Below are 22,816 nucleotides of genomic sequence, written 5' to 3' on the forward strand. Positions count from 1 at the left end.
TTCAATGAAAAGGATCACTGTGAGATGCTTAAAAGAATGCATGTCCCTAACAGATACAGAATTCTTTATACTTTAATACTACATTGATGGTGGGTACTAAAAATGACACTATAGGAAGATTCTGATTCCAGATCTTTTTGGCCAGTCCTTAGAATATGGCAGGTAGAAAGGAAAAGTGATCCCGGGCTTGGCAGTGGATTGCTAAATATCCCGGACTCGTGGAGGGAAGCAGATGGTCCAGATAGCCACTGAATGGACATCCAATATCCCTCCTGCTGTGTGGATGTTTGGAGATGGCCAGTCAGCGGCAGCATCTCTTCCTTCCACCCCTTTGCACAAATGGCTGGGCACCAGTTACCCTGAGCCTTGAGCCTAGAGACTGGGATTCAACACACAACACTTGCTTTGATGTGGGAAGGAAAAGTGGAATGAAAAAATGATTAAATAAATGCCTGAATGAGCAGAATTATACCTGAATGATATTCAGGTTTTATTTCTTGGCCCCCTGGACCCACCAATCCTCAAGTTCAGTTTATTGTCGGGCAATTCAGAAAATACGCTGGAACTGATGCTCTCAAACTTGGTCCAAGAAAACACAGGCTTATGAGGCACACATCCTGCAGTCCTATCCTAGGAAAGTTGCAGAATCCAATCTAAACATTTCTGAATTAGCAGATTTTTTTATCACAGTAAAGATGTCCTATTAAAGCTGAGAGGAATATAAATTATGAGACTAAGCCCTAGAATAAAGCATCAAATAGAGCAGCCACATAAATCATTCTTTTACATTAACATACTCTTTGAACAAGACTAATCAGATTTAGCCTATGGCACCCGAAATATTCACAGAGAATGGTGCTGGGTTTTGGAGAAGTGCCTTTTCCTAGTTATATTTTCTTACACACTTTTTTGGCCCCACTGCTCTCCTGGTATCCCTTTTACACACATGATATAGATGCATGTGTCTTTTATACATAACTATAAAGAAATAAGACTAATTCCATAAACTATAAATAAAAGCAGCCACATTGTTTTACACTTAATTTTATTTTGGAAGATATATGAGGCAAATCTAATGGAAACCATCACTGTATTAAAGTAATATGTTTATTTTTTACAAAAGACTTTTTGGGAGCGATCAATATTCATGTTGGATATACAAAGGAGTAATGTGAAGGTGGACCAGGCTGAAACTCAGATGATGAACAATCTTAACCATGACTGCTTTTTAAATTAAAAACAGCTTTTATAACTATACTACTTATAATGGTTTGTGATAAAGCATAAGTAAGAATAATTATGATAGGTGCCCCTTCTTCTTTCAAATAGAGTCATTTGTGACTCTATAGCATAATTCTGCCCTTACACTTTTCTCACTATGCATTTCATTTTTAGGTGTTTTTCTAATAAGAGTAAATATGTCAAAAGGTTTTAACTGAATCTTGCCATTCAGTATCAACACATGGTGCTCTATAGCCTTCCTGATATATCCAATGGATGCAAGAGATATACATGAATGCTTATTTCTGCATGCAACTTCTTATGTGAACATTTCTACAAATGCACTCCCCTTACTTTCCGCTGACCTTGTTTTCTTGTAAATCCCCACCTTTCATGGACCAAAGTGGTGTTAGTCTCAACTAGAAGCCAACAATATAAACACTTGCTATTGCTTTCAGTAGCGAAAACCAATGTCTTTCACACCACACATTTGTGCATCTATGTTTTATCCTGTTGATAGATGACACAGAGACAACAATCTCTAAGAGAGGATTAAGGAAAGTAATCTAGCAACAGCTGTACTGATCCAGTCAACTGAATCTGCAAAAGACTCTTTCTGGACTGTGGTGGTAGTAATGAATTCTTTAGGTTGCGGTGAATTGGTGGATGAGATAGCAAAATGAAGGACAGGTATCATATACCCTTTTAATTTATTTTGAAGTAGGCCAAATTCTAGAAAACTAGGAAGCAAGTTCAGCCATCTCTAAAGAGAAAGTAAATAATTACCATTTCTATAATCCTAAATTTCTAAATCTGGAAATGTGTTCTACAGAGTCATGAAACATTTCATCTATAGAGATGAAACCGATCTTAAAAATACATCATGTTTGATTTTTTTATTATTTATAGATGAGAAAACCAACAATGAAAGAACAAGAGTGATTTATGTAATCAACTGGTGTTGATCAACTAGATTGGAAGATTTTTACTATTCCATGCTATCTAAAACCCATGAACATTAATAGTACCTATCAAAACATATAAATCTGCTACAATTTTCTATTCTCCAGAGTACTAACTGAAGTCCTAGAATGCATTGTGTGTTCTTTCTCATGTACATACGGTTAACAGAGGTAGCAAGGAAAATAGGCCAGTGGTCTGAAGGTCTTGGTTTAGTTCTTTCTCTCGCTACACACTTGCTATGCCAGAGAATTACTTAACCACTCTGTTCTCAATTACTTCATCTACTTAGGAAAAACATTCAACTAGGTTTATATAATTTTCCACCTCTATTAATTTTCAAATTTCAATTTTCAAAATTAACCCATGTGATTTTTTTTCTTTTGTATATCTTCGAGAGTAAGCTTTATCCCATCTACCAAAATAAGTCTACCTACTGCCCACCCAAAAACTGACAAAAATAATCCTGAGTTAAGGTATGAAAAATTATTTGTCCCTAGTTAACACTCCACAACTCAAAGGACAAAAGATGAATAACAGCTTATCAACAAATGTATTCAAAAGAAAGGAAAAATAATTACTAAAATAGGTTGTTTAATTCCAGATTATTTTTCTAAAAACAGGAATTTATTTTCTACTGTTCATTTACCTAAAAGTACTGAGATTAATGTTACAGGGTAATGATAAAGATAATAGACATAATCATTGGTCTCAAGAAAGGAATATTGATCCTGTGTTATAACCAAAATATCTTCTTCTAGAATCTCACTGTAAAAATAATTATTAAATATTTATTATTAAAAATAATTACTATGCAAAAACCGTAACCAAAGCTACAAAGGAGCATTTTAATAGCACCAATATTCTAATACTATTTAAGGGTTAATAGGCTGTTTATCTTTAAATCCTTCTCCCACCAAATGCTGATAGCTGAAAGATAAAGTAAACAAAAAAATTATATTTGTAAAAATAAAAATCATCTCTTAAATGTGGATGGTTGGAAGAAATTCTAACAATAAAACAAATTGAGGATTTCAGATTATTAGATATCTTCTTTATTATTACCAAATACTTATATCCTTGAGGATGCTGTTTGTTCAAGGATCAGACTTTCTTATTCAAACAAATAAAAAAACAGAACTCAAAACCATGAATTTTTTAGAAGTTCATCAGGAGTGCTAATGTGTAAATGATCAGTAATAACCGTATCATTGAATCTTTTGTCCTTCTTTAGAATGTAAAAAACAAATAAGCTGATTTAAGACCCTCTGGGTTATAGATTTTAATAGTATTGCAGCAAAGATAGGATCATAGAAAAATTGGCCATCCTTGATGGCACAACTGAGGTTTTCTCCTAAATTACTTTCTCAGAACATTTAAGAAAATACCCAAATTATTTCTTGTTCTTTTTCAGTTGAATATTTTCCCCTTTTTTCAAACCAATCAATTACAGACCAAGCTCTAGAAAGAATTATTTTTATTTCTAAAGTTAGCCAAGATCTTTCTTCATTTTGAATGTGGAAACAAATTAGCTCCAGAGCTTCCTAGAACTTATTTCAGGTTCATTACCCAGAGGAGACCATCAAAATAACTGGTCCAGAACATCCTGTTAGTATCAGAAACCATCAGGCAAACTGTCAAGCTCTTTCTTCTTTCTTGACAAATATCTAGTGGTCTCTGTCTCTGAAACTTAAAATTTATTTCCTCTCTCAACTTGCTTTCAGTGCCACAAATTCTTTCAAGTCACAGTAGTTCTTTTTGAGAGATATTTTTGCTTCCAGAATTGAGCTGGCAGCAGAATGACTACACAAAGCAATATGTGAACAGATTAATTGTGGTATTTTAAAAATTGTCTTTGCTTTTCAAATTGTAGTCTAAGGAAGGTGTGAGGGACATATTTTTCAGACTTTGTTATTCCCCTCTACTCATTGTGTTGTCTTCATTTCTTTATCTCCACACTTCTCAAAGTGCATTTTTAAAAGGAATGGGTATTTTAGCATGTCTTCAAAGTTAATTTACAATTATTAATCTGTAATCAGAGGAAAAACACAAAAATAAATCTGTCCTCATTTTTTTCCTGCTCTCATTCCAGTCATTAAAACTAAGAGTTGAATGAGTAATATTCTTTTACATTATTGGGCTTTCCTCAAGTTGTACTTTATTATTTTGCATAGTGCTTGATGAATTATAATATTAATTTAGACAGTTTTTAAATGTTTCAATATAACATTTACCAACATCTACATTTTTGCAAATCCCAAATTCCCATAACAATTCTGATTTTAAAATATAAATAAGTAGATGTTTTTATTAAACTTTTAAAAATGATATGTACTTATTAGCATTAAAATTCCCTATTAATCTAAGCATCATATTCTTTGCTAAAGCATCTTTTACTAAAACACTTCTATTCATTTCATTAAAATAATATTTCTTCACTCCATCGAATTATTAAGATGGAAAATCCATTAGATCACTAATCATTCTACCTGTTCTCTTACTGACACAAGTAAACATTAATAAGTTTCAACGGTAGCCAATGTTACTGGTCAAAAACATATTCCAATAAAGGTTACCTGTACATCATGCAGATACATTAGATGAAAAGCATTTTCATCTTTATATTTTCAAAAACATTTATATTTACTTTCCTTACCCTTTCAATATTTGTCTTTAAAAGTTTCCTGCCAAACTTTAGTACTTCTAATATCTTGTCCATCTTTTATTCTGCCAAATCCTCTTTAGGTTTTTTGATGAAACAAGTGCTTCATTTGACTAAATTTTGTATTGGTATCTTTAGTCTAAATATATTATCACAATAAAACAAAAACTAGATTAGCAGAAAATAGTTTCATGAACAATGAGTGCTTTGCCAATCAAAAAGCTATTTCATTAGAATAACAGCATCAAAAATAAAATTCTATTACTCTTAAATCTTTCAATCAAAACCTTCATTCATACAGATGATCATTCCAGCAAAGTAACAAATATTTGTATTTCTATGATTTGTACCTATGAAAAATGTTAATTCATTCAAGTATAAAGAGAGAATGGAGGCAAATGCTTTAATATGCACATTATGTTAGGATCCCATTGTAAGATCTTTGATTTGCATGTAGTGCCTACAGGTTTTCTTTCTACCAATGCATTTGTCATGAATACACCAAAAATGTCATCACATGTTGTAACAACACTCAAGGTGGTCCTTATCTCAAAAAAGTCAAAGCTAAACATTTAGATAGAAAGTCATAGTTTTAAGGAATGTTGAATTTACACTGCAGTCATAAAATGTTATAAAGCTTTTCCTAAAAATATTTATATACATTTTCATATATATTTCAATTAAAACAACAACTTTCCATACTCTGCCCTTTCAGAAGTGGAATTCAGGATTAACATCCTCAAAACAACACTGTTGAAGAAAAGCAGTGCAGCAAAGATGCAAAAATATGTCGAGGTTGATGGCTTTTTACAAATCTAATTCTATTGCCATTTGAATTGAACTGAAAACCAAACAAAATAAAAAATGGACTGCTGATAGACCTTACCTTCTTGAACTGCTTGAAAAGGGTTGCTTCCATCAACAAATGTCACCGAAAATGTGATTTTCTCAGTCTGTAAAATCTCCTCATTCTGGTTGAGGTCACCCACCGCTGTACGAAACACCTCATCATCCTTTTTGGCAGATTCATCAAAAATTGCTCCTAGAAAGAAGTGAGTGTTGCCATTAAACAATAACATAAATATTCTGTCACACTCTCTGGAACCATGCCAAAGAGACTTATATATTTGAAAAATGTATAGTTTCACTTAAAGCATGCACTTTATTTATTACTGAAACACATTGTACTGGAAGCAGCGTGATTGCTAAGCAGGAATGTAGTTACTTCTTCCAAATGGAAATGATGAATAGTACATCAAAGTGTTATTTCAGGAAAAGCTTTGGTAAGACAATATAGTAAGTTCAAAAAGCTTCTGCAGAACAAAGTAGCTAATACATTAGACGTCTCATATCATAATATCTTTAGGAGTTCATAGTTTGAGGAATATTTTTCTGAATAATAGGAGATAAAATCAGGAAACTTTCTGAGAGCCATTCACACAGTGTACAGGGACTTCTATTGAGATCTGAATTTATTTTTCTTTTTTCTTTTTACTTCCTTCCTTTCTTTTTCTCTTGAACAAGCATTTCATTATCTTTTACAGTAGTAAATTCAATAACATTTATAGAAAATTTAGGCACATACAAACCTCTGAGCAGAGGTAATTTAAGAAATACTTTCTGAAGAATTAACAAAAATCCTGGTGGATGATTATGGCCTTTTTCACTCATATAAAATAATAATGATTATAGGAAATGTGACTAACTTCTATCTGAATGATTGCCTGTCAGCAGGGTATTGGTTAAACACACCAGTTCTAGGAGTAAACTGATTTCAAATTCTGACTGCCACTTGTTAAGCATATTACCTTGAACATGGGATTCAAATTCTAAACCCCACATTCGTCATTTGTAAAATCTAATAATAATATCTATCTGTGTTATTAACTGCCTTAAATAAGTTTATCCACGTGAAATGTAAATAAGTTGTGCTAACTGAATAGTAAATTTTCAATAAACAGTAATGTATTCTTATTTTTAAATACTGTAATCCAACATTTTCTATTAATATTTTTCCATATTGCAGAATCTCATTCAATCCTTAAAATAATTATGTGATACACATACTACTACATGCACATACAGTCATGAAAATTAAGTTTCAGTGCAAGGAATATGCCAAAGGGACAAGGCCATAGTGCTTGACTACAAAGTCTGCTCTAAATCACTATGGGATACTGCTTTTCAGGATTATACCCATAAGAAGTAAAAGTATTTTTATGAGGATCCTGACTTTATTGGAAATCTGGGAGGTTCTTTCCCAACTGGCCACACATGTCTTCTTTGTGTTCATTCTGATTCTGCTAGTTCTAAGCAGGAACACACTTTTAAATTGTTTATTTTTAAATTATAAACACTGGGCCAATGTACTTTTTACCTTTTTGAGTGAATCAAATGAATGTCCTCCTGACAAAAAAAGACATACATGCCAGGGTCAATAACATGATAAAGGAATGACTACACAACCATATCCATATACAGATCCCCATACACATAATATTGTTCTTGACTATAATATTCTTTGTAATGTGTAAATAAAAAGGCATTAAAGTGTCTTTTTTTCATATATAAATACAATATGGGTATTATATACACACACAGAGATAAACATAGACTATATATACAGACACAAATATACATATACATGTTTATATCTATACACATCCACACATATGTATACATAGAAGCAGACATTCTACATATGCCATTTCTGTTGATTTTATGCATTTGTGACTAAAGCCCATAGCCTTCTAGTGAAAGACAGATCATGATATTAAACATGCATTATTAGAGTCAATACATGATAAAGCAAGGGTGAAACTATGTCTATTTATGACAAGTGTGGCAGGTTACTTTTGCCCTCTTCACCTTAAATGGCCTCATGATGATGAGGCAATTATCAATTTTCACTAGAGAAGGCAGAGTGTCTAACAGGCTTTTTGTATGAATCTAGCTTTCTCTTGTCACCGCTCTTTTATATTACCATGGAACGTACTAACTTTGACCAGCCTCTTAAAACCCTTGCTTTCTACTTCCTATAGCTTTGAATACCTGCCCACAGCTAAGAGCAGGAGAAAGGAAAAGAATTTTTTTTAACTGATACATAAAGTACTCCCTAATTATATTATTATATATTAGTCAGGAAATTAATATTTTACTAATTTAATCAAACATATATTATAGATGTTAACTTTTGATCTCGCATATCACTCCTGAATCAGATTGAAATCTACTTTAGAAATTGATTTTGTGAAATTAGTTAGACAATAAATGTTAGATGTATCTTGCTCATTTTAGGCCACATTCATGAAAATGCATTTTAATTTGTGATAATTGTTATGAGAATCTAGATTAATTAATACTATCAGATTCAGATATACAAATTTCTTTAGTAGTTTGTTAGAAAGTGTGATATAAATGTAGTATAATTGGAACTGAAATAACCAATTCATTTTAAACCAGATAGTCTAAAATGTCTACGCACAAAGAAGTGATGTATGTTTATATAAAGATGCTTCATCTTGTCATGAATTCTAAATGGGTCTTTTAAAAGAAGAGTTTCTAATCAACCTTGTTTTAAAGCAGGTGACATTACTGACTTCTGCTGAGTATTGGTAACACATTTTTAATGGAAGCATTTTAATGTTACCTGACAGAACCTTTAAGATTGCCTTAAACATTAAACCTGACTTAATAAATGGCAGAAACCTACAGAAATGATAGCAAATTAGTCAATTCCATGCTGAATTAAGACATACTGAAAAGGAAATGCACAAAAGAAGCAGTTCATCTTTCTGCAAACAGCAAGAAGTAAACAGAAGAAACGTTTCATCTTACTGCACACAGCATAACCAAAGAACAGGAAATCCTATCAACATTTCAAATCCAGTTATTTATTTACTTTTTTCTTCAGCTATAAAATCTCATCTTAGATTTGGCTTTTAACCAAAAGAATACATGCAGCATTTTGTATTAAGCACAACTATTCTGAAAACAGCTCAGTGAGTTCCACATGCAGAATCTCACAAAAAAAACTTTTTTCCTATTTTATGCACTTCCAATAGTATAGCAATGCCATCTTTTTATCCTTTCTATCAATTCACATATATTACCATTCTAATCTGGTATCAAACATCTTAGATTTAGTTTTTTTGAAATTTATAAAGTTCCTCAAATGCAACATTCATAACTATATAGTTAACATGATGACAGCATCTAGTTCTTTCTCAGCTATTTTTATTAGCATTTTTTTACTGTCAGTTTTATTTTACAACCTTGAGGTGAAAAGCAGATTCAACTTACTGTCCAGATGAAATAACTCTTCCACCACTCACACACACACACACACACACACACACACACTTTGATCAATAGATTATACACTATTTACACTTCACATTGATCAAACTGGAAGGAAGAATAACCAAGCAATAAAGCAGATACGGAACACCTCCTAAACATTCCCATTATACCGATTTGTAATCAGTCAATTCCATTATTAAGGATTGATGATCTGTTCTTTTCATGAGAGGGAAAAAGTCTTTACTTATCCTTATACAAAGAGAGTGACATATACAGGGAAGGAAACATACGTTTTGTTTTGTTTTGAATTAATTTATTTATTTTGAGAGAGCGACAGAGAGAGAGAGAGAGCTTGTCGGGGGGGGTGGCGGTGGAGAAGGGAGAAAGAGAGAATCCCAAACAGACTCCCTGCTGAGCGTGGAGCCCAGTATGGGGCTTGATCCCACAACCCTGAAATCATCATTTGACCTGAGCTGAAATCAAGAGTTGGACCCTTAGCCGGCTGAGCCAACCAGGCTCCCCACATATATGTTTTTAAATATAAACTACAACATGTTTACTTGTCTTCTTAGATCTTGTATCTTAGATAGTAAAAAATTATAGTTTATAGTAATATTAAAACCATCCTGACATCTTTTTTATTCCTTGTTGTGTAGGGTCATCTGTACAAGTCAGCATTTTATACCATAAATCTTTTTACACAAATTCATATTTGCAAATATGCTTGCTAAATAAAACATTATTAGAAGTTAGTAACCTGACCAATTCCATAATTCTCAAAACATTAGAAGCTTTAAGAAACATTAAGCTTAGAAGCGTTTTTACCTTCATGTCTTTATTCATGGTGTTGTCTCCATCATGGATGTATGTATGCTTGTCTCATTAGCAAAATATAATTTCCTGGGTCATAGAAACTATTTTTATACTTTGAGTGTATAAAAGGGAGCCTGGATATATTAGAATTAGTCAAGAAACAGTAATTGATCAATTTTTCTTTATGTTTAGTTAGGCATAATATTATAAAATAACTAGATTCAAAGACAGGAGTAAAAATGTGAGTTACAACTAACTCTAAATTAAAACAAAAGTAGACTTGCTAATGTACTTGCAGGTGAATCATTATCATGACTCCAGAATACCCAAATTATTCAGCAAGTTATTAATCATACACTAGTATTTTTAGTTTGAATATTTACATTCTTTTTTTTTTCTTATACATATAAGAGGCAAGTGTAGGAAACATTGTTTAGCTGGTAAGATAATGGGGGAAAGAAAATGTCTTCATCTAGCTCAGAGTTTTCTCTAAAAATATTGAGAAATGTTTTGATACATGTCTTGAAGAAATTTTTCTAGTAAGTAGAATTATTGGAAGATCTTTGTTATCACATTATATAACTAATATACCAAGTAAATTTTAAAATAAATAATTCTAAATATCTAATCTAAATATCTAAATATTGTTGTCTAAATATACGATAACAAGTATAAACACATCTACATTACCCTTGCATGATCAATGTTTAAAGCCTTACCATCTAAAAAGACATGTATGAAACAACTGCCCAAAATACATGGTTGGATATCAGAGTTGCAAATAAAATCAGAGATAGCTCATCCTTTTTCAATCATGAAGTTCAAAATCTTCATTTATTTAATTTTGCCTATATATAAATTCTTTATGATATGTAGTTTTAAAAAAGAATAAATTTTTCAAAGGTGCTCTATGAAATTAATCTATTTTTCTTTGAAGCAACAGGATAGATGCTGTTGGCTTCTCTCTCTGCATTTTTTTCTCTTCTCTTTTTTTCTTCCCATATATTCCTGCATCCATCCATCCACCCCTCAAAATAACCTTCCCTCAACCAAGAGATAATCATCAAAGCCAAGCCTTATTGTTTCTTAACAAATAATTTGTTGACAAGACAGTTGATATCTATTACATGTTGAATCAGACCACAGCAAAATTAAGATGCCTAGATAAGATGACAATGGAAGTAGGCAACTGGGGATTTCACAGACTCAAAGCTGAAAGAAATTTTAAAGATGGTATACACTCCATTTCTTCAGAAAATGTAGTGAAAAGAGTTTAAGTGATTTGAAAATTACACAGCCAAAAGTTAGAAGGAATAGAGTAGGAATTTAGGTTTTCTGGTTTCAAGTTTGGAGCTATTTTTCCATATTATTATTTTTTTTTCATTTCAAGCATTAACTTTATGAAAAAACATACATATATATAAGGTCAGGTATATGTATGCATTTATATATTACATATATAATAAGCTATATCATTCATATATATGTACATATGTGTGTGTGTGTACACATACACATTCCATAACTAGTGATACCTCTGGTGATTAACATATCAAATTCATTTACCATAAACTGTGAGGTACTGAAAATTGAAGAATCATAGCAAAACTTGAACATAAGACAATGTACTGCATTTGCCCTAGCGGCATTAACAATTCAACCTAGGAGGTTAAATAAAGAAAAAAAGCAAAAATCTCTGCTTTGGGACAATTTACTGGTCAGAGTAGGGTTTATAGTTCTTCAGAGCTATTCAGAATTTTTAAATCATCGTATATCTTCACTGTTTTGGATACTACTATTCACAAGTAGGTGGTTTTTTCTTAATTCTAATAATGTACTCTGCATACACATTAGTTGTATGTTGCACAGATATCCAAATCAAGAGATCTTTTACTTTTTTTTTTTGCATCTACTAATGGTAATCCCACTATGTCAGTGGAAATTGTACATACATTTCAAAAGAAGCACAAATAATGAAAGACATAAATACCTCAAAAATCAGATTTCCCCTTTATTTCACCCTCTACTTAAATTGCTCTCAGTTTACAGAAGAAACAAAGTTAAACATGTTCCATACTAATTAGCAGAATTGTGACCGAATGAAATAAGCATTTTCTAAACCATTTGGCATCTCCACTTGAACATACAGACTACCTTTCAGTGGGATATTATAACAATGAAGGTAGTGTGTGTGTATGTGTGTGTGCGTGTGTGTGCATGTGTGTGTATAAAACTATCTGTCCAGATAATATTAATTACTTTGAGATATCTTCCACAAATTAATTCTGTATTACAAATATTTTCTGCAGTCCCTTCTCATTCAACAGAAATATTCCCGATAGGTTCTGTGCTAATACCCTGACAGGCACGAAGTGCGGTTTTTGGAACTCTTTCTCCTTTCATCAAGAGGTATATTTTCCTCAGTTCACTTATCTAATCCTCACACTTTGACTAAGGAAGTAAATCAAGACAATAATTCTAATTGGAAAGGAAGTACTGGATATACACCAAATTCATGACAATTAGCAAATATTATTCTGAATCAGAGACAATTTTAATCTGTTGTGTTTCTGTCAAGTTTATAATAATTGAAATAATAACAGTGAAAGCAATTAACATGTGTTAGTAATAAGCACTGTACTAAGTGGTTAACTGGCATTATATCATTTAGTTTTGATGAAAAACCTCTGGTGGAAAATGAGGCTCAGATTAAGTAACCTTCCTGAGACCCAAAGCTAGTAATGACTGGCAGAATTCACAGCTTTCAGTTTCAAAACCTTCTTTAAAAAATTATGAGTTTAATATATGGCAATATATTCACTATTATAAATTTCTATATTACCAAGTGATAGGAACAATTTTATTTTCATAACTATCATAAAAAAAATTTTTTGTATGTTAAAATTCTCAAATAGGTTTTAACTTTTTTGTTGGAGAAATTTTTATTAACTAGAACTAGCTTATAAAGTTTCCAAATAATATTTTTTTGCATAATTTTTATAGATGCAATATTTACCACAATGATTTAAACTATACTATTTAAAGAGTACTTTAGCTCAAGTAGTCACACAATTTTTGATCAAACTTTATGTTTAATTTTTCTTTTTCAATAATCTCATATATACAAGGAATTAAACTGAGGTAAATTTTTAAACATTAGGTTAAATGGCAATTTTTACAGTTACTTTAGAGTGATGTTAAGTGGGTTCTGGTAACATGCATTTTGATATGTTCTTAAATGCAGGGTTCTGAACAAATCTCTAGCCTTTCATTTTTTAAAGAGTTAGAATTTTTTTTCACTTTAGTGACTAATGATCCTCATAGAATGACAATGCCAGAGTCATTTACGCATTAAAGGACTTTAATAATTTACTTGGGAATGTAATATTCAAATTGTGACCAGGTATAGCAACTAACTGGTTCATTATCTCCCAGTGTCTAATGACTACTTAGCACTTCGCTCTCAGAGTTCAAAGTACATTATAATATTAACTTCCATTTTACCCACCATAATTATCCAGTTTATAGGTGAGCATCATTCTTGTTTTAAAAATAATCAAGTTCAAAGAGGATAGTGCTAAGATCACAGAGGGAATTAGTTAGGGATATGGTGTAGAAAATATAACTGTAAAGATATAAAACTCCATGCAGACTAATAAAATGATTATACATAAATACTTGAAGGCAAATTGTAAATTTTGAAATATTTTTATATTGTAGATACCTTTAAATTTTCATTTTTTCTCAAAATATTATGATAAAGTGACAAGGTAAGAGCAAATCATAGACCAAAAAGTCAAATTTTCAATTACTGTCTCCTGAGATTTCAGACTAGAGCATTTATGTTCGAGTTTATGTTGTAACATTCCATCACAGTGTGAACTAAGTCAAATTCATGAAGGGGTTCTTCATTCTAACACAGGCCTTTTACTCAGGCCAAATCTCCAATGACATTTGAATTCATATTTCATTTGGAATTTTTGTAAAGTTATACAGAAACCCAAAGCACATTTAAATGGATAATACTTTCACTTGAATATTTGACTTTGCTGTATGTTTTCCAGAAGTCTGTGGAACAAAAGGAAATGCAGGCTGCTTAAGGAACAGATAATCTGACTCATCCATGTGGATGATAATAGGAAGCTAATCTTTAATACAATCATTTTATGTTGGAACATAGATTCTCTCTGAATAAATTATGCATTTTTATGTAAGTCTGGTGGTTTGGGGAATAAATATTACAAATTAGTTCTTCTAATAAGAATTATTTGTAATTTTCAAAAGACTACTAAATACTGAGAGATCAACAATCTATATTTTTTCTTTATAAAAATAGCACTATTGGGGCTCTGGATGGCTCAGTCAGTTGAGCATCTGAATCTTGGTTTTGGCTCAGGTCATGATCTCATGGGTCTTGGGACTGAGCCCCGCCTTGGACTTCACACTCAGTGGGGAGTCTGCTTAATGACTCTCTCCCTCTGCCCCTCCCCCAACTTTCATGTACTCGCAGGCTCTCTCTCTCTCTCCCTAAAATAAATAAATAAATCTTTTAAAAAAATAGCACTATTTACAGAGGATTCTGGGAAGATGGTGGACTAGGAAGGATTAGGAATTTGTTTCCTTATCTAGACAATAATTGCATTGGTAGATTCTGTCTGGTAACTATTCTGGATGTCTGAATATATTGAACGACTGCAACTTCCAGAGGAAGGCTTTGAGGGTAAATTGTAGTTAATTTTGGTCAATTTCAGCCTTTAGGACAGTAAGAGCTACCCATCTTCCACCCCTCAGCCATTTGGTAGGCAGCTGTAAGTCTATGCCTTTCCAGGAGCACCTTGCACACAACTTGTGGGAGCCAGGTGGGCAAAAAGAATTCTGTCCTCTAAATACAGGGGATCTGTGCTCTGCCACAGAGGGCTGATTGCTGCTTCTGAACTTAGAGGTACACAAAGAGACAGGGAGCCATTATTGTTGCACTCCGTTCCACTGTTGCAAGCTCCTCCCTCTCTGGCTGAAGCGAATGCCAAAATATTTAAAAAGTCACCATTCACATATTCCCCCTTCATTTTTCTCTTTTTCTCCTTTGGGAGCCAGACATTACCAACCAGGACATTCAAAAGCAGCTATATACACAGGAAAATTAAAAAGTCAATGTACATGCCTAGAAAAAGGTGCAGGTTGAGACAAGAACTGAAAAGCCTTTAAATTTACATTTCAGGCTGATCCTTGACACAGAAATGACCTACAATAATATAAAAAAAAAGAAACAATAAATAAAAACAAAAACAAAAAGCAGCAAGCTCTGAGCAAAGAAGAGAATGTGACTTCCAGAGTTACCCTATTTTTTGATAGAAATATCCAGTTTTTGACAAAAAAATCATATGGTATATGAAGAAATGGGGACAGTGTGGTCCATTTGAAGGAAAAAAATAGATTTACAGAAATCATCCCAGAAAAAGACCTAGTTGTAGGGCTATTACAGATTTTAAAATAGCTGCCTTAAAGATGATCACTGAACTAAGGAAAGATGTGGAGAAAGTCAAGAAAACAATGGATGGGCAAATAGAAATATCAATAAAGGTATTAAAAACCTAAAGAGAAACCAAAAACAAATTCTGGAGCTTAAAAGTACAATAATGGAAATGAAAAATTCCCTAGAAGGACTCAAAGATCAGGCAGAAGAAAGAATCAGTGACCCTGAAGATATGACAATGGAAATGACCAAGTCTGAGAAAAAGAAAAAAAAAAATGAAGAAAAGTGAACAGAATCTAAGGGACCTGTGGGACAACATCAAGAAGACCAACACAAACATTGTGGGATTTCCAAAGGAAAAGAGAGAAAGAAAGGAAAAGAGAAAATAACTGAGGCAATATTAGCGTAACCTTCCAAAATTTGATGAAAGATAACAGATATAAACATCCAAGAAATGCAGTGAACTCCAACAAAGAAAAACTCAAAGAGACTCACACCAAGACACATTATAATCAAACTTTCAAAAGCCAAAAACACAGGAAAAATCTTAAAAGCAGCAAGAGAGGATGCACACATATACTAGGGATCCTCAATACTATTATCAACAGTTTTCTCATTAGAAACTTTGGAGGCCAGAAGGCAGCAGGCAAAATTAAGGGAGAAATTAAGATACACCCAGATAAAAGTCGAGAGTATTCATAATCATTAGACCTGCTCTGCCAGAAAAGCTAAAGGGAGTCCTGCAGGTTGAAATGAAAGGACATGTCAGAGCAGCTCAAAGCTACATGAAGAAATAAAGATCATGGTAAAGGTAAATATATGGGCAATTATTAAAGTCACCATTATTGTAATGACAATTTGCAATTCCACTTTTTTTACTTCTAGATGATTTAGGACACTAATATATATTTTATAAAAAGATAATTATTAGTCTAGAAGCTAGTATTATTGTAAGTTTGGTTTTCTACATAACTTAAGAGACTAACAGATTTTTAAAAATATTAGTTTATGTTCTGGGGCACAAAATGAATATAAATGTAATTTTGTGACATCAGCAACTGAAAGGACTGGGGATGGAAGTATAAAGGAGCAGAGTTTTGTATGTTATTAAATTATAGATGGTATAAATTCCAATAGAGCATTACAACTTTAAGATGTTAAGAATAATCCCCATGGTGACCACAAAGAAAACAGCTATGGAATATATATAGAAGGAAATGAGAAAGGAATTTAAATGTTTAATGTTAAAATATAAAACTTTAGGGGCACCCGGGTGGCTCAGTCCTTAAGCGTCTGCCTTCAGCTCAGGTCATGATCTCAGGGTCCTGAGATTGAGCCCCACATCGGGCTCCCTGCTCAGTAGGAAGCCTGCTTCTCCCTCTCCCACTCCCCCTGCTTGTGTTCCCTCTCTTGCTGTGTCTCTCTCTGTCAAATGAATAAATAAAATCTTTTAAAAAATAAAATAAAATATAAAACCTTAAATGTTACCAAAAAACAACTAAATAAAAAAGAAGACATAATGCAGGAAATGAGACTCTACAAACTTACAAAGACTCAAGGTAAACAAACAATAGCAAAATGACAGAAGTCCATTCTTAGTAATTATTTCACATGTAAATGTTATAAACTCTCCAATCAAAAGACAGGTTTTGGTAGAATGGCTAAAAAAAAAAAAAATGATCCAACTATATACTGTCTGCAAGAGACTCACAAAATATTTGTAAATCATATATCTGATAAGAAATTAATATCCAGATACAGGGAGAACTCCTAAAACTCAACAAAAAACAGACAATCTAGTTCAAAAATGGACAAAGAACTTGATCATTTTTCAAAAAAAGATATATAAGTACCCAATAAGTTCATGAGAAATCTGTTGATAAAAGATGCTCAACATCACTAATCATTAGGAAAATGCATATCAAAACTACACTGAGATACCACCTCATACTAATTAGGATGGTTACTATCAAAAATAAAGAAATAACCAGGATTTGCAAGGATGTAGAAAATTGGAACCCTCTGTACCATTTGTGAGAATGTAAAATGGTACAGCCAATATAGAAAACAGCATGGTGGCCCTAAAAAAAATAAATAAATTGAATTACCATGTGATCTAACATTTCCACTTATGACTATATATCTCAGAAAATTGCAAGCAGGGTCTTGAAGAGATATTTGTACACTCATGTTCATAGTATCATTATTTTCAATAGCTAAAACATGGAGCAACCTAAGTGTTTATTGATGGATGAATGGACAAGCAAAATATGGTATATACATACATTGAAATAATATTCAGTCATGAGAATGAAGGAATTCTGACGTATGGTACAATATGGATGAACTTTGAGGACATTATGCTAAGAGAAATGAGCCAGTTACAATAAAACAAATACTATATGAATCCACTTAAATACTGAGAGTCGTCAAAATCATAGAGATAGGAAGGAGAATGGTGGAATTCCGGGGCTAAAGGAGAGGGGAATGGAGAGTTTTTGTTTAATAGGCATAAAGCTTCAGTTTTACAAGATGAAAGGAGTTTTAAAAACATATATTGGTGATGGCAGCACGACTTTATGAATGTATTGAATACAACCAAATTGTATACTTAATAATGGTTAACATAATAAATTTTATGTTATGTGTATTTTACCACTAAAAAATTGGAAAAGAATGCAATTGTTTAACTCTTTAAATTATTTTCCATATTTTCATATTGAATCTGTGAAGTAATCCAGTGCTATATATCTTGTTTCAGTCCTTTTCTCCATATCATACATTTGTTTGAAGCAATGTCTTATTATTGCAAATTTAACTGCCATGACAAGAAAAGAAAGAACTGGTTTCTGAAAAGAGACTTTTTTAACACTGCATAGCAATTCAAACTGTTCCAAACTGAAATGATGCATTTTCAAAAAAAAAAAAAAAAAAAAGTAAGAAGGTATCTTCTTGAAAAGCACATTCACTGGGAAGACTTGCAGATATTTTTAGATGGAACAGATACAACTTTTTTTTTCCTTTTGTAACAATTCACTAGATCCTTTTAATACTACCTTCAATTACCATAAAAAAGTGTGAGAACTGGTATATGGTACTACAAGTAAAACCGTATGTCAAAGAAATACCTGTATGGAAAAAAAAAAGTGTGAATTCTATGCTCTTGGAAGAGTGAAACTCATTTTACACATAAATAATTTAGTTTAGACTGTCTTCTATATAGTAAAAATCGATTTTTATGCACAAGTCAAAAATTCACTCTGCTTCTAGGTAAAAGCAAGTTATTTAACCAATCTGAGTTGACTTAGATAAGTCACTTGAAATTAAGCACTTTAGAACTGTAGATCATTGTCTTCATTTCTAAAGAAAAGAAGGCATCATGTGGTATATTTCAGGTAGGAAAAAGGTACCCTTCTGACATAAATCTCAAACTTCATCGTTTCATTAACTCTGAATTCACTTGTAGTTTTATCTTCTTTATTATATGAGCACTTTAACATGTAAAACCAAAAATTTTATGGAAATCTATGAACTTTTTTCCCAACATGTCCTATTTTGTGCTGTTTTATATACTAAATAAGGAAATGTGTTAGGAAGCAACATAAAGGTATTGCTAGGGAGCTGTCCTACAAAATATTTTGTGGAACAGTGAGAAAACAGTGGCTCTATTCTAACTGTAGACTAGCCAATAGTGAGTGAGACATGAGTTTCCTTATGAAGATGACAATATTTTTTGGGTATTTATTAGTTGTAAGTGGTTGCAAAATGGACCCAATTTGTTTCATCTATAAAGATCTGTCTCATAATCATAGTTGTTACCATCTGCAAGTCAAATATTTAAAAGAAATCAACTTTAAAGTACTATTTTTAAATTCTTGCATAAAATAAAGCTTACAAATATTTTCAAAATTGTGTATATATGCTTGCCACTCTTTTATTCTTAACACCAATAACAGTTTTGGGGTTTTTTTTAAAGATTTTATTTATTTATTTGACAGAGAGAGACACAGTGAGAGAGGGAACACAAGCAGGGGGAGTGGGAGAGGGAGAAGCAGGCTTCCCGCCGAGCAGGGAGCCCGATGCGGGGCTCGATCCCAGGACCCTGGGATCATGACCTGAGCCGAAGGCAGACGCTTAACAACTGAGCCACCCAGGTGCCCCAAGACCAATAACAGTTGTAAACTGAAATTCTTGTTTATATAGCTCTCTTCATCCTCATTTTACAGATGAGAACACCAAATTACAGAATCACAATGTTAGGTGAATTATTGAATCACTAAGTTAAAAAAGTAAATGAACTAGGATTTGAATATAGAATTTTCTAGCTTCAAAAACCTATAGCTTTTATACTAATAAACTGTATCTATGTTGAAAACTTAGCCCACTGCTGAGAAAAAATATTCTGCTTTTAGAATAACGTGCTGAAAAAAGAGACAACAATGAATGCCTTCAAACTGTGTCCTTAATTCATCTCTTTAGACAGTCTGACTCAATGACATGATATGTAGCATTCCTCTTTTGAAGAAAAAGAAAATAAAACAGCAGCTGGAAAGACATGATAACTTAAATGAGATGTGGGCCATATTAGTAGAGATGACAGAGAATACACTATTGCCTTTTATTAACCTCTTGAGAAATGATTTTAAAAGTCAGAATATGTCCAGTAAAAAATGCTTATTTATGGTATTTCATGTAAAGCAATTAACCACAGAGTACAAGTTAAAAAAAAAAAAAGTCAAGTTTGGAAAAAACTCTACTGCATTGCTGATACACGGACATTCTTAGGTGAAATGTATGAAGAAAACATAAGTAGATTCCTAGAGATCCCCTACTACTGTTTCCTATCTTAAGACTTGAAGTTAAATTTCAAATAAATGTTGTGGGGATTTTTTCCCAATAAAAAATGTAAAGAAATTTTCTTTCCTTTAACATAATTTCTAAAACAAGTTGACATAATATTTATATCTGCAAATTCTAGTTGGTAGGTGTACAGATGGATGTTTGCTATGTTCAGCTCTATGCACTTTTCAGTGTTTTTACAAAATGTTCATAATTTAATGGTGAAATAATCTAAAACAACTTTCTTGATCAAGAATTTGAATAAAACATATACAATGTTATACAATATACTATATCAAAATCATGATTATAAGAATTCATATATCCATATTTATTATTCATATAAACATACCTATGTTACCCCCCTATATTTAAAAGATTATTTCACTTACATCTTCTGTTTTATTAAGAAGTCAGTTCCCCCAAGTTTCAAACAATCAGATGTGAAAGGCTATATCTTTTTATGAGCCCATTGTAAATAAAAATTTAAAAATTAAGTTTCAAAATGGTTCAGAAATTCATCGCAGGACTCTATCTTGAGCTCATAAAGCCTCTGAGATTCTTTTTATTTATTTATTTTTATTATTATCATGTTCAATTAGCCAGCATATAGTATATCATTAGTTTTTGATGTAGTTTTCAATGATTCATTAGTTGCATAAACACCCAGTGCTCATCACCACATGTGCCCTCCTTAATGTCCATCACCCGGTTACCCCAACCTCCCACCCCACTCCCTTCTGTAATCCTCAGTTTGCTTCCTGGAGTCCAGAGTCTCTCATGGTTTGTCTCTCTCTCTGATTTCTTCCCAGTTTTCCCTCCCTTCCCCTATGGTCCTCCACGCTATTCCTTATGTTCCACACGAGTGAAACCATACGATAATTGTCTTTCTCTGCTTGACTTACTTCACTTAGGATAATCCCCTCCAGTTCCATCCATGTCATTGCAGATGGTGGGTATTCATCCTTTCTGATGGCTGCGTAATATTCCATTGTATATGTCAACCACATCTCTTTTATCCATTCATCTGATGAAGGGCATCTCGGCTCCTTCCACAGTTTGGTTATTGTGGACTTTGCTGTCATGAACACTGGGGTGCATGTGCCCCTTATTTTCACTATGTCTGTATATTTGGGATAAATACCTAGTAGTGCAATTGCTGGGTCGTAAGGTAGCTCTATTTTTAATGCAAGCTAGTACAGCCACTCTGGAAAACAGTATGGAGGTTCCTCAAGCCTCTGAGATTCTTGTTGAGAATGTAAGGCCAGCTAATCCCATCATGATTCTCACTTATAGCATCTTTGGTTACTGTCCAAAATGTATGTCTCTTTAATTATATATTTTCATTTTCTCCCTATTTTTTTAATTAATGTTTTCTATACCTTTGCACAAGTACTATTCTCCATTCTGACCACCTCATTCCAGTGTAATCAATTCTATTAATATTTTCAACTCCTTTATGGACAACTGCTGGCTTTGGATAAACCTTAGCTTTCTCTTGAGGACTGGAGCTGGAGATTTATATTTTCAAATGCTGGACCTACTACAACTAGAAATGGTAAGTTAACATTGCTTAGCTCCTTAAAAACAATTCCAAACTATTATCCTCCAAAACAGTAAAATAATCTCTTCTGAAACCCTACATCTGGCTATACTACAGTATTATTCTCCTCATCATTATCACTGACCACCTCCTCACCAACTAACTGATGCACTGAATAAAGTGGAACCTGGTTCAGAATTCTTCTCTCTATTCCAAGTCTTGCCATTATCCTGAGTGATACAGTTGATAGGTATATGTTGGTGACTTATTAGGAGATATACATATTGATGATTCATCCATCATACTAACAATACAATTCTGGGCTTTCTTATTTCTAATGCCCATTAACCTTCAGTAAATCCATGACCAATCACTAGTCCCTGAATCATCTGTATATACTCTACATGAGAAATCTTGCAATTTAATACCTTACTCTCTACAGTGTCTGCCTAGACACTGCATTCTAATGGAAGACACATTCTTTTTTTTTAATGGATAATACATTCCAATACCCTTGTTCTTCAGCCACAGAGACTTCCGATCTCCTGACCATTGAGTTAATGAAGGTTCCTTTACTGAAACACTGATAACTAGCAGAGTAAAAAGGAGGTGAATCAAAATTTCCCTTTTGTATATTTTATGTATCAAATGTCTATTAAAATGCAAATGGAGAAGTTAGGTAGACAATTGAATATATGGAAATGAAACATAAGAGAAAGAGGTCTGAGTTGGAAAAACACAATTGAAAGTCATCAACATACATTTGGAAATTAAAAGGCCTGTGAGTGGACATGATCATATAAGAAATAGTGTAAATGGAGTGAAGGTGAGGGATCAGAACAGACCCCAGAGGCAATCCAGTCTTAATCAGAAGGAGAGAAACAAACAAGGATAGAGTAGAAGGAACCATCATTGATACAGGAGGAAAACCAAGTTAGAAAAGAAAAGAAAGAAAAGAGAAGAGAAGAGAAGAGAAGAGAAGAGAAGAGAAGAGAAGAGAAGA

At 32.7% G+C, this 22,816-nt stretch overlaps 1 protein-coding gene across 1 annotated transcript in view; it reads right to left on the reverse strand.

The window, feature by feature from the left end:
• Nucleotides 1-22,816, reverse strand: part of GRID2 (glutamate ionotropic receptor delta type subunit 2) — a 1,321,579-nt gene that overhangs the window by 1,038,076 nt on the left and 260,687 nt on the right. Inside the window, exon 2 of the mRNA XM_081813135.1 lies at nucleotides 5,730-5,885. Coding sequence (XP_081669261.1) covers nucleotides 5,730-5,885 — 156 coding nt within the window. The remainder of the gene's footprint in view (nucleotides 1-5,729; nucleotides 5,886-22,816) is intronic.

The sequence above is a fragment of the Leptonychotes weddellii genome, chromosome 2 (genome assembly GCF_054177405.1).
Source record: "Leptonychotes weddellii isolate Sample4059 chromosome 2, ASM5417740v2, whole genome shotgun sequence".
Classification (NCBI taxonomy): domain Eukaryota; kingdom Metazoa; phylum Chordata; class Mammalia; order Carnivora; family Phocidae; genus Leptonychotes; species Leptonychotes weddellii.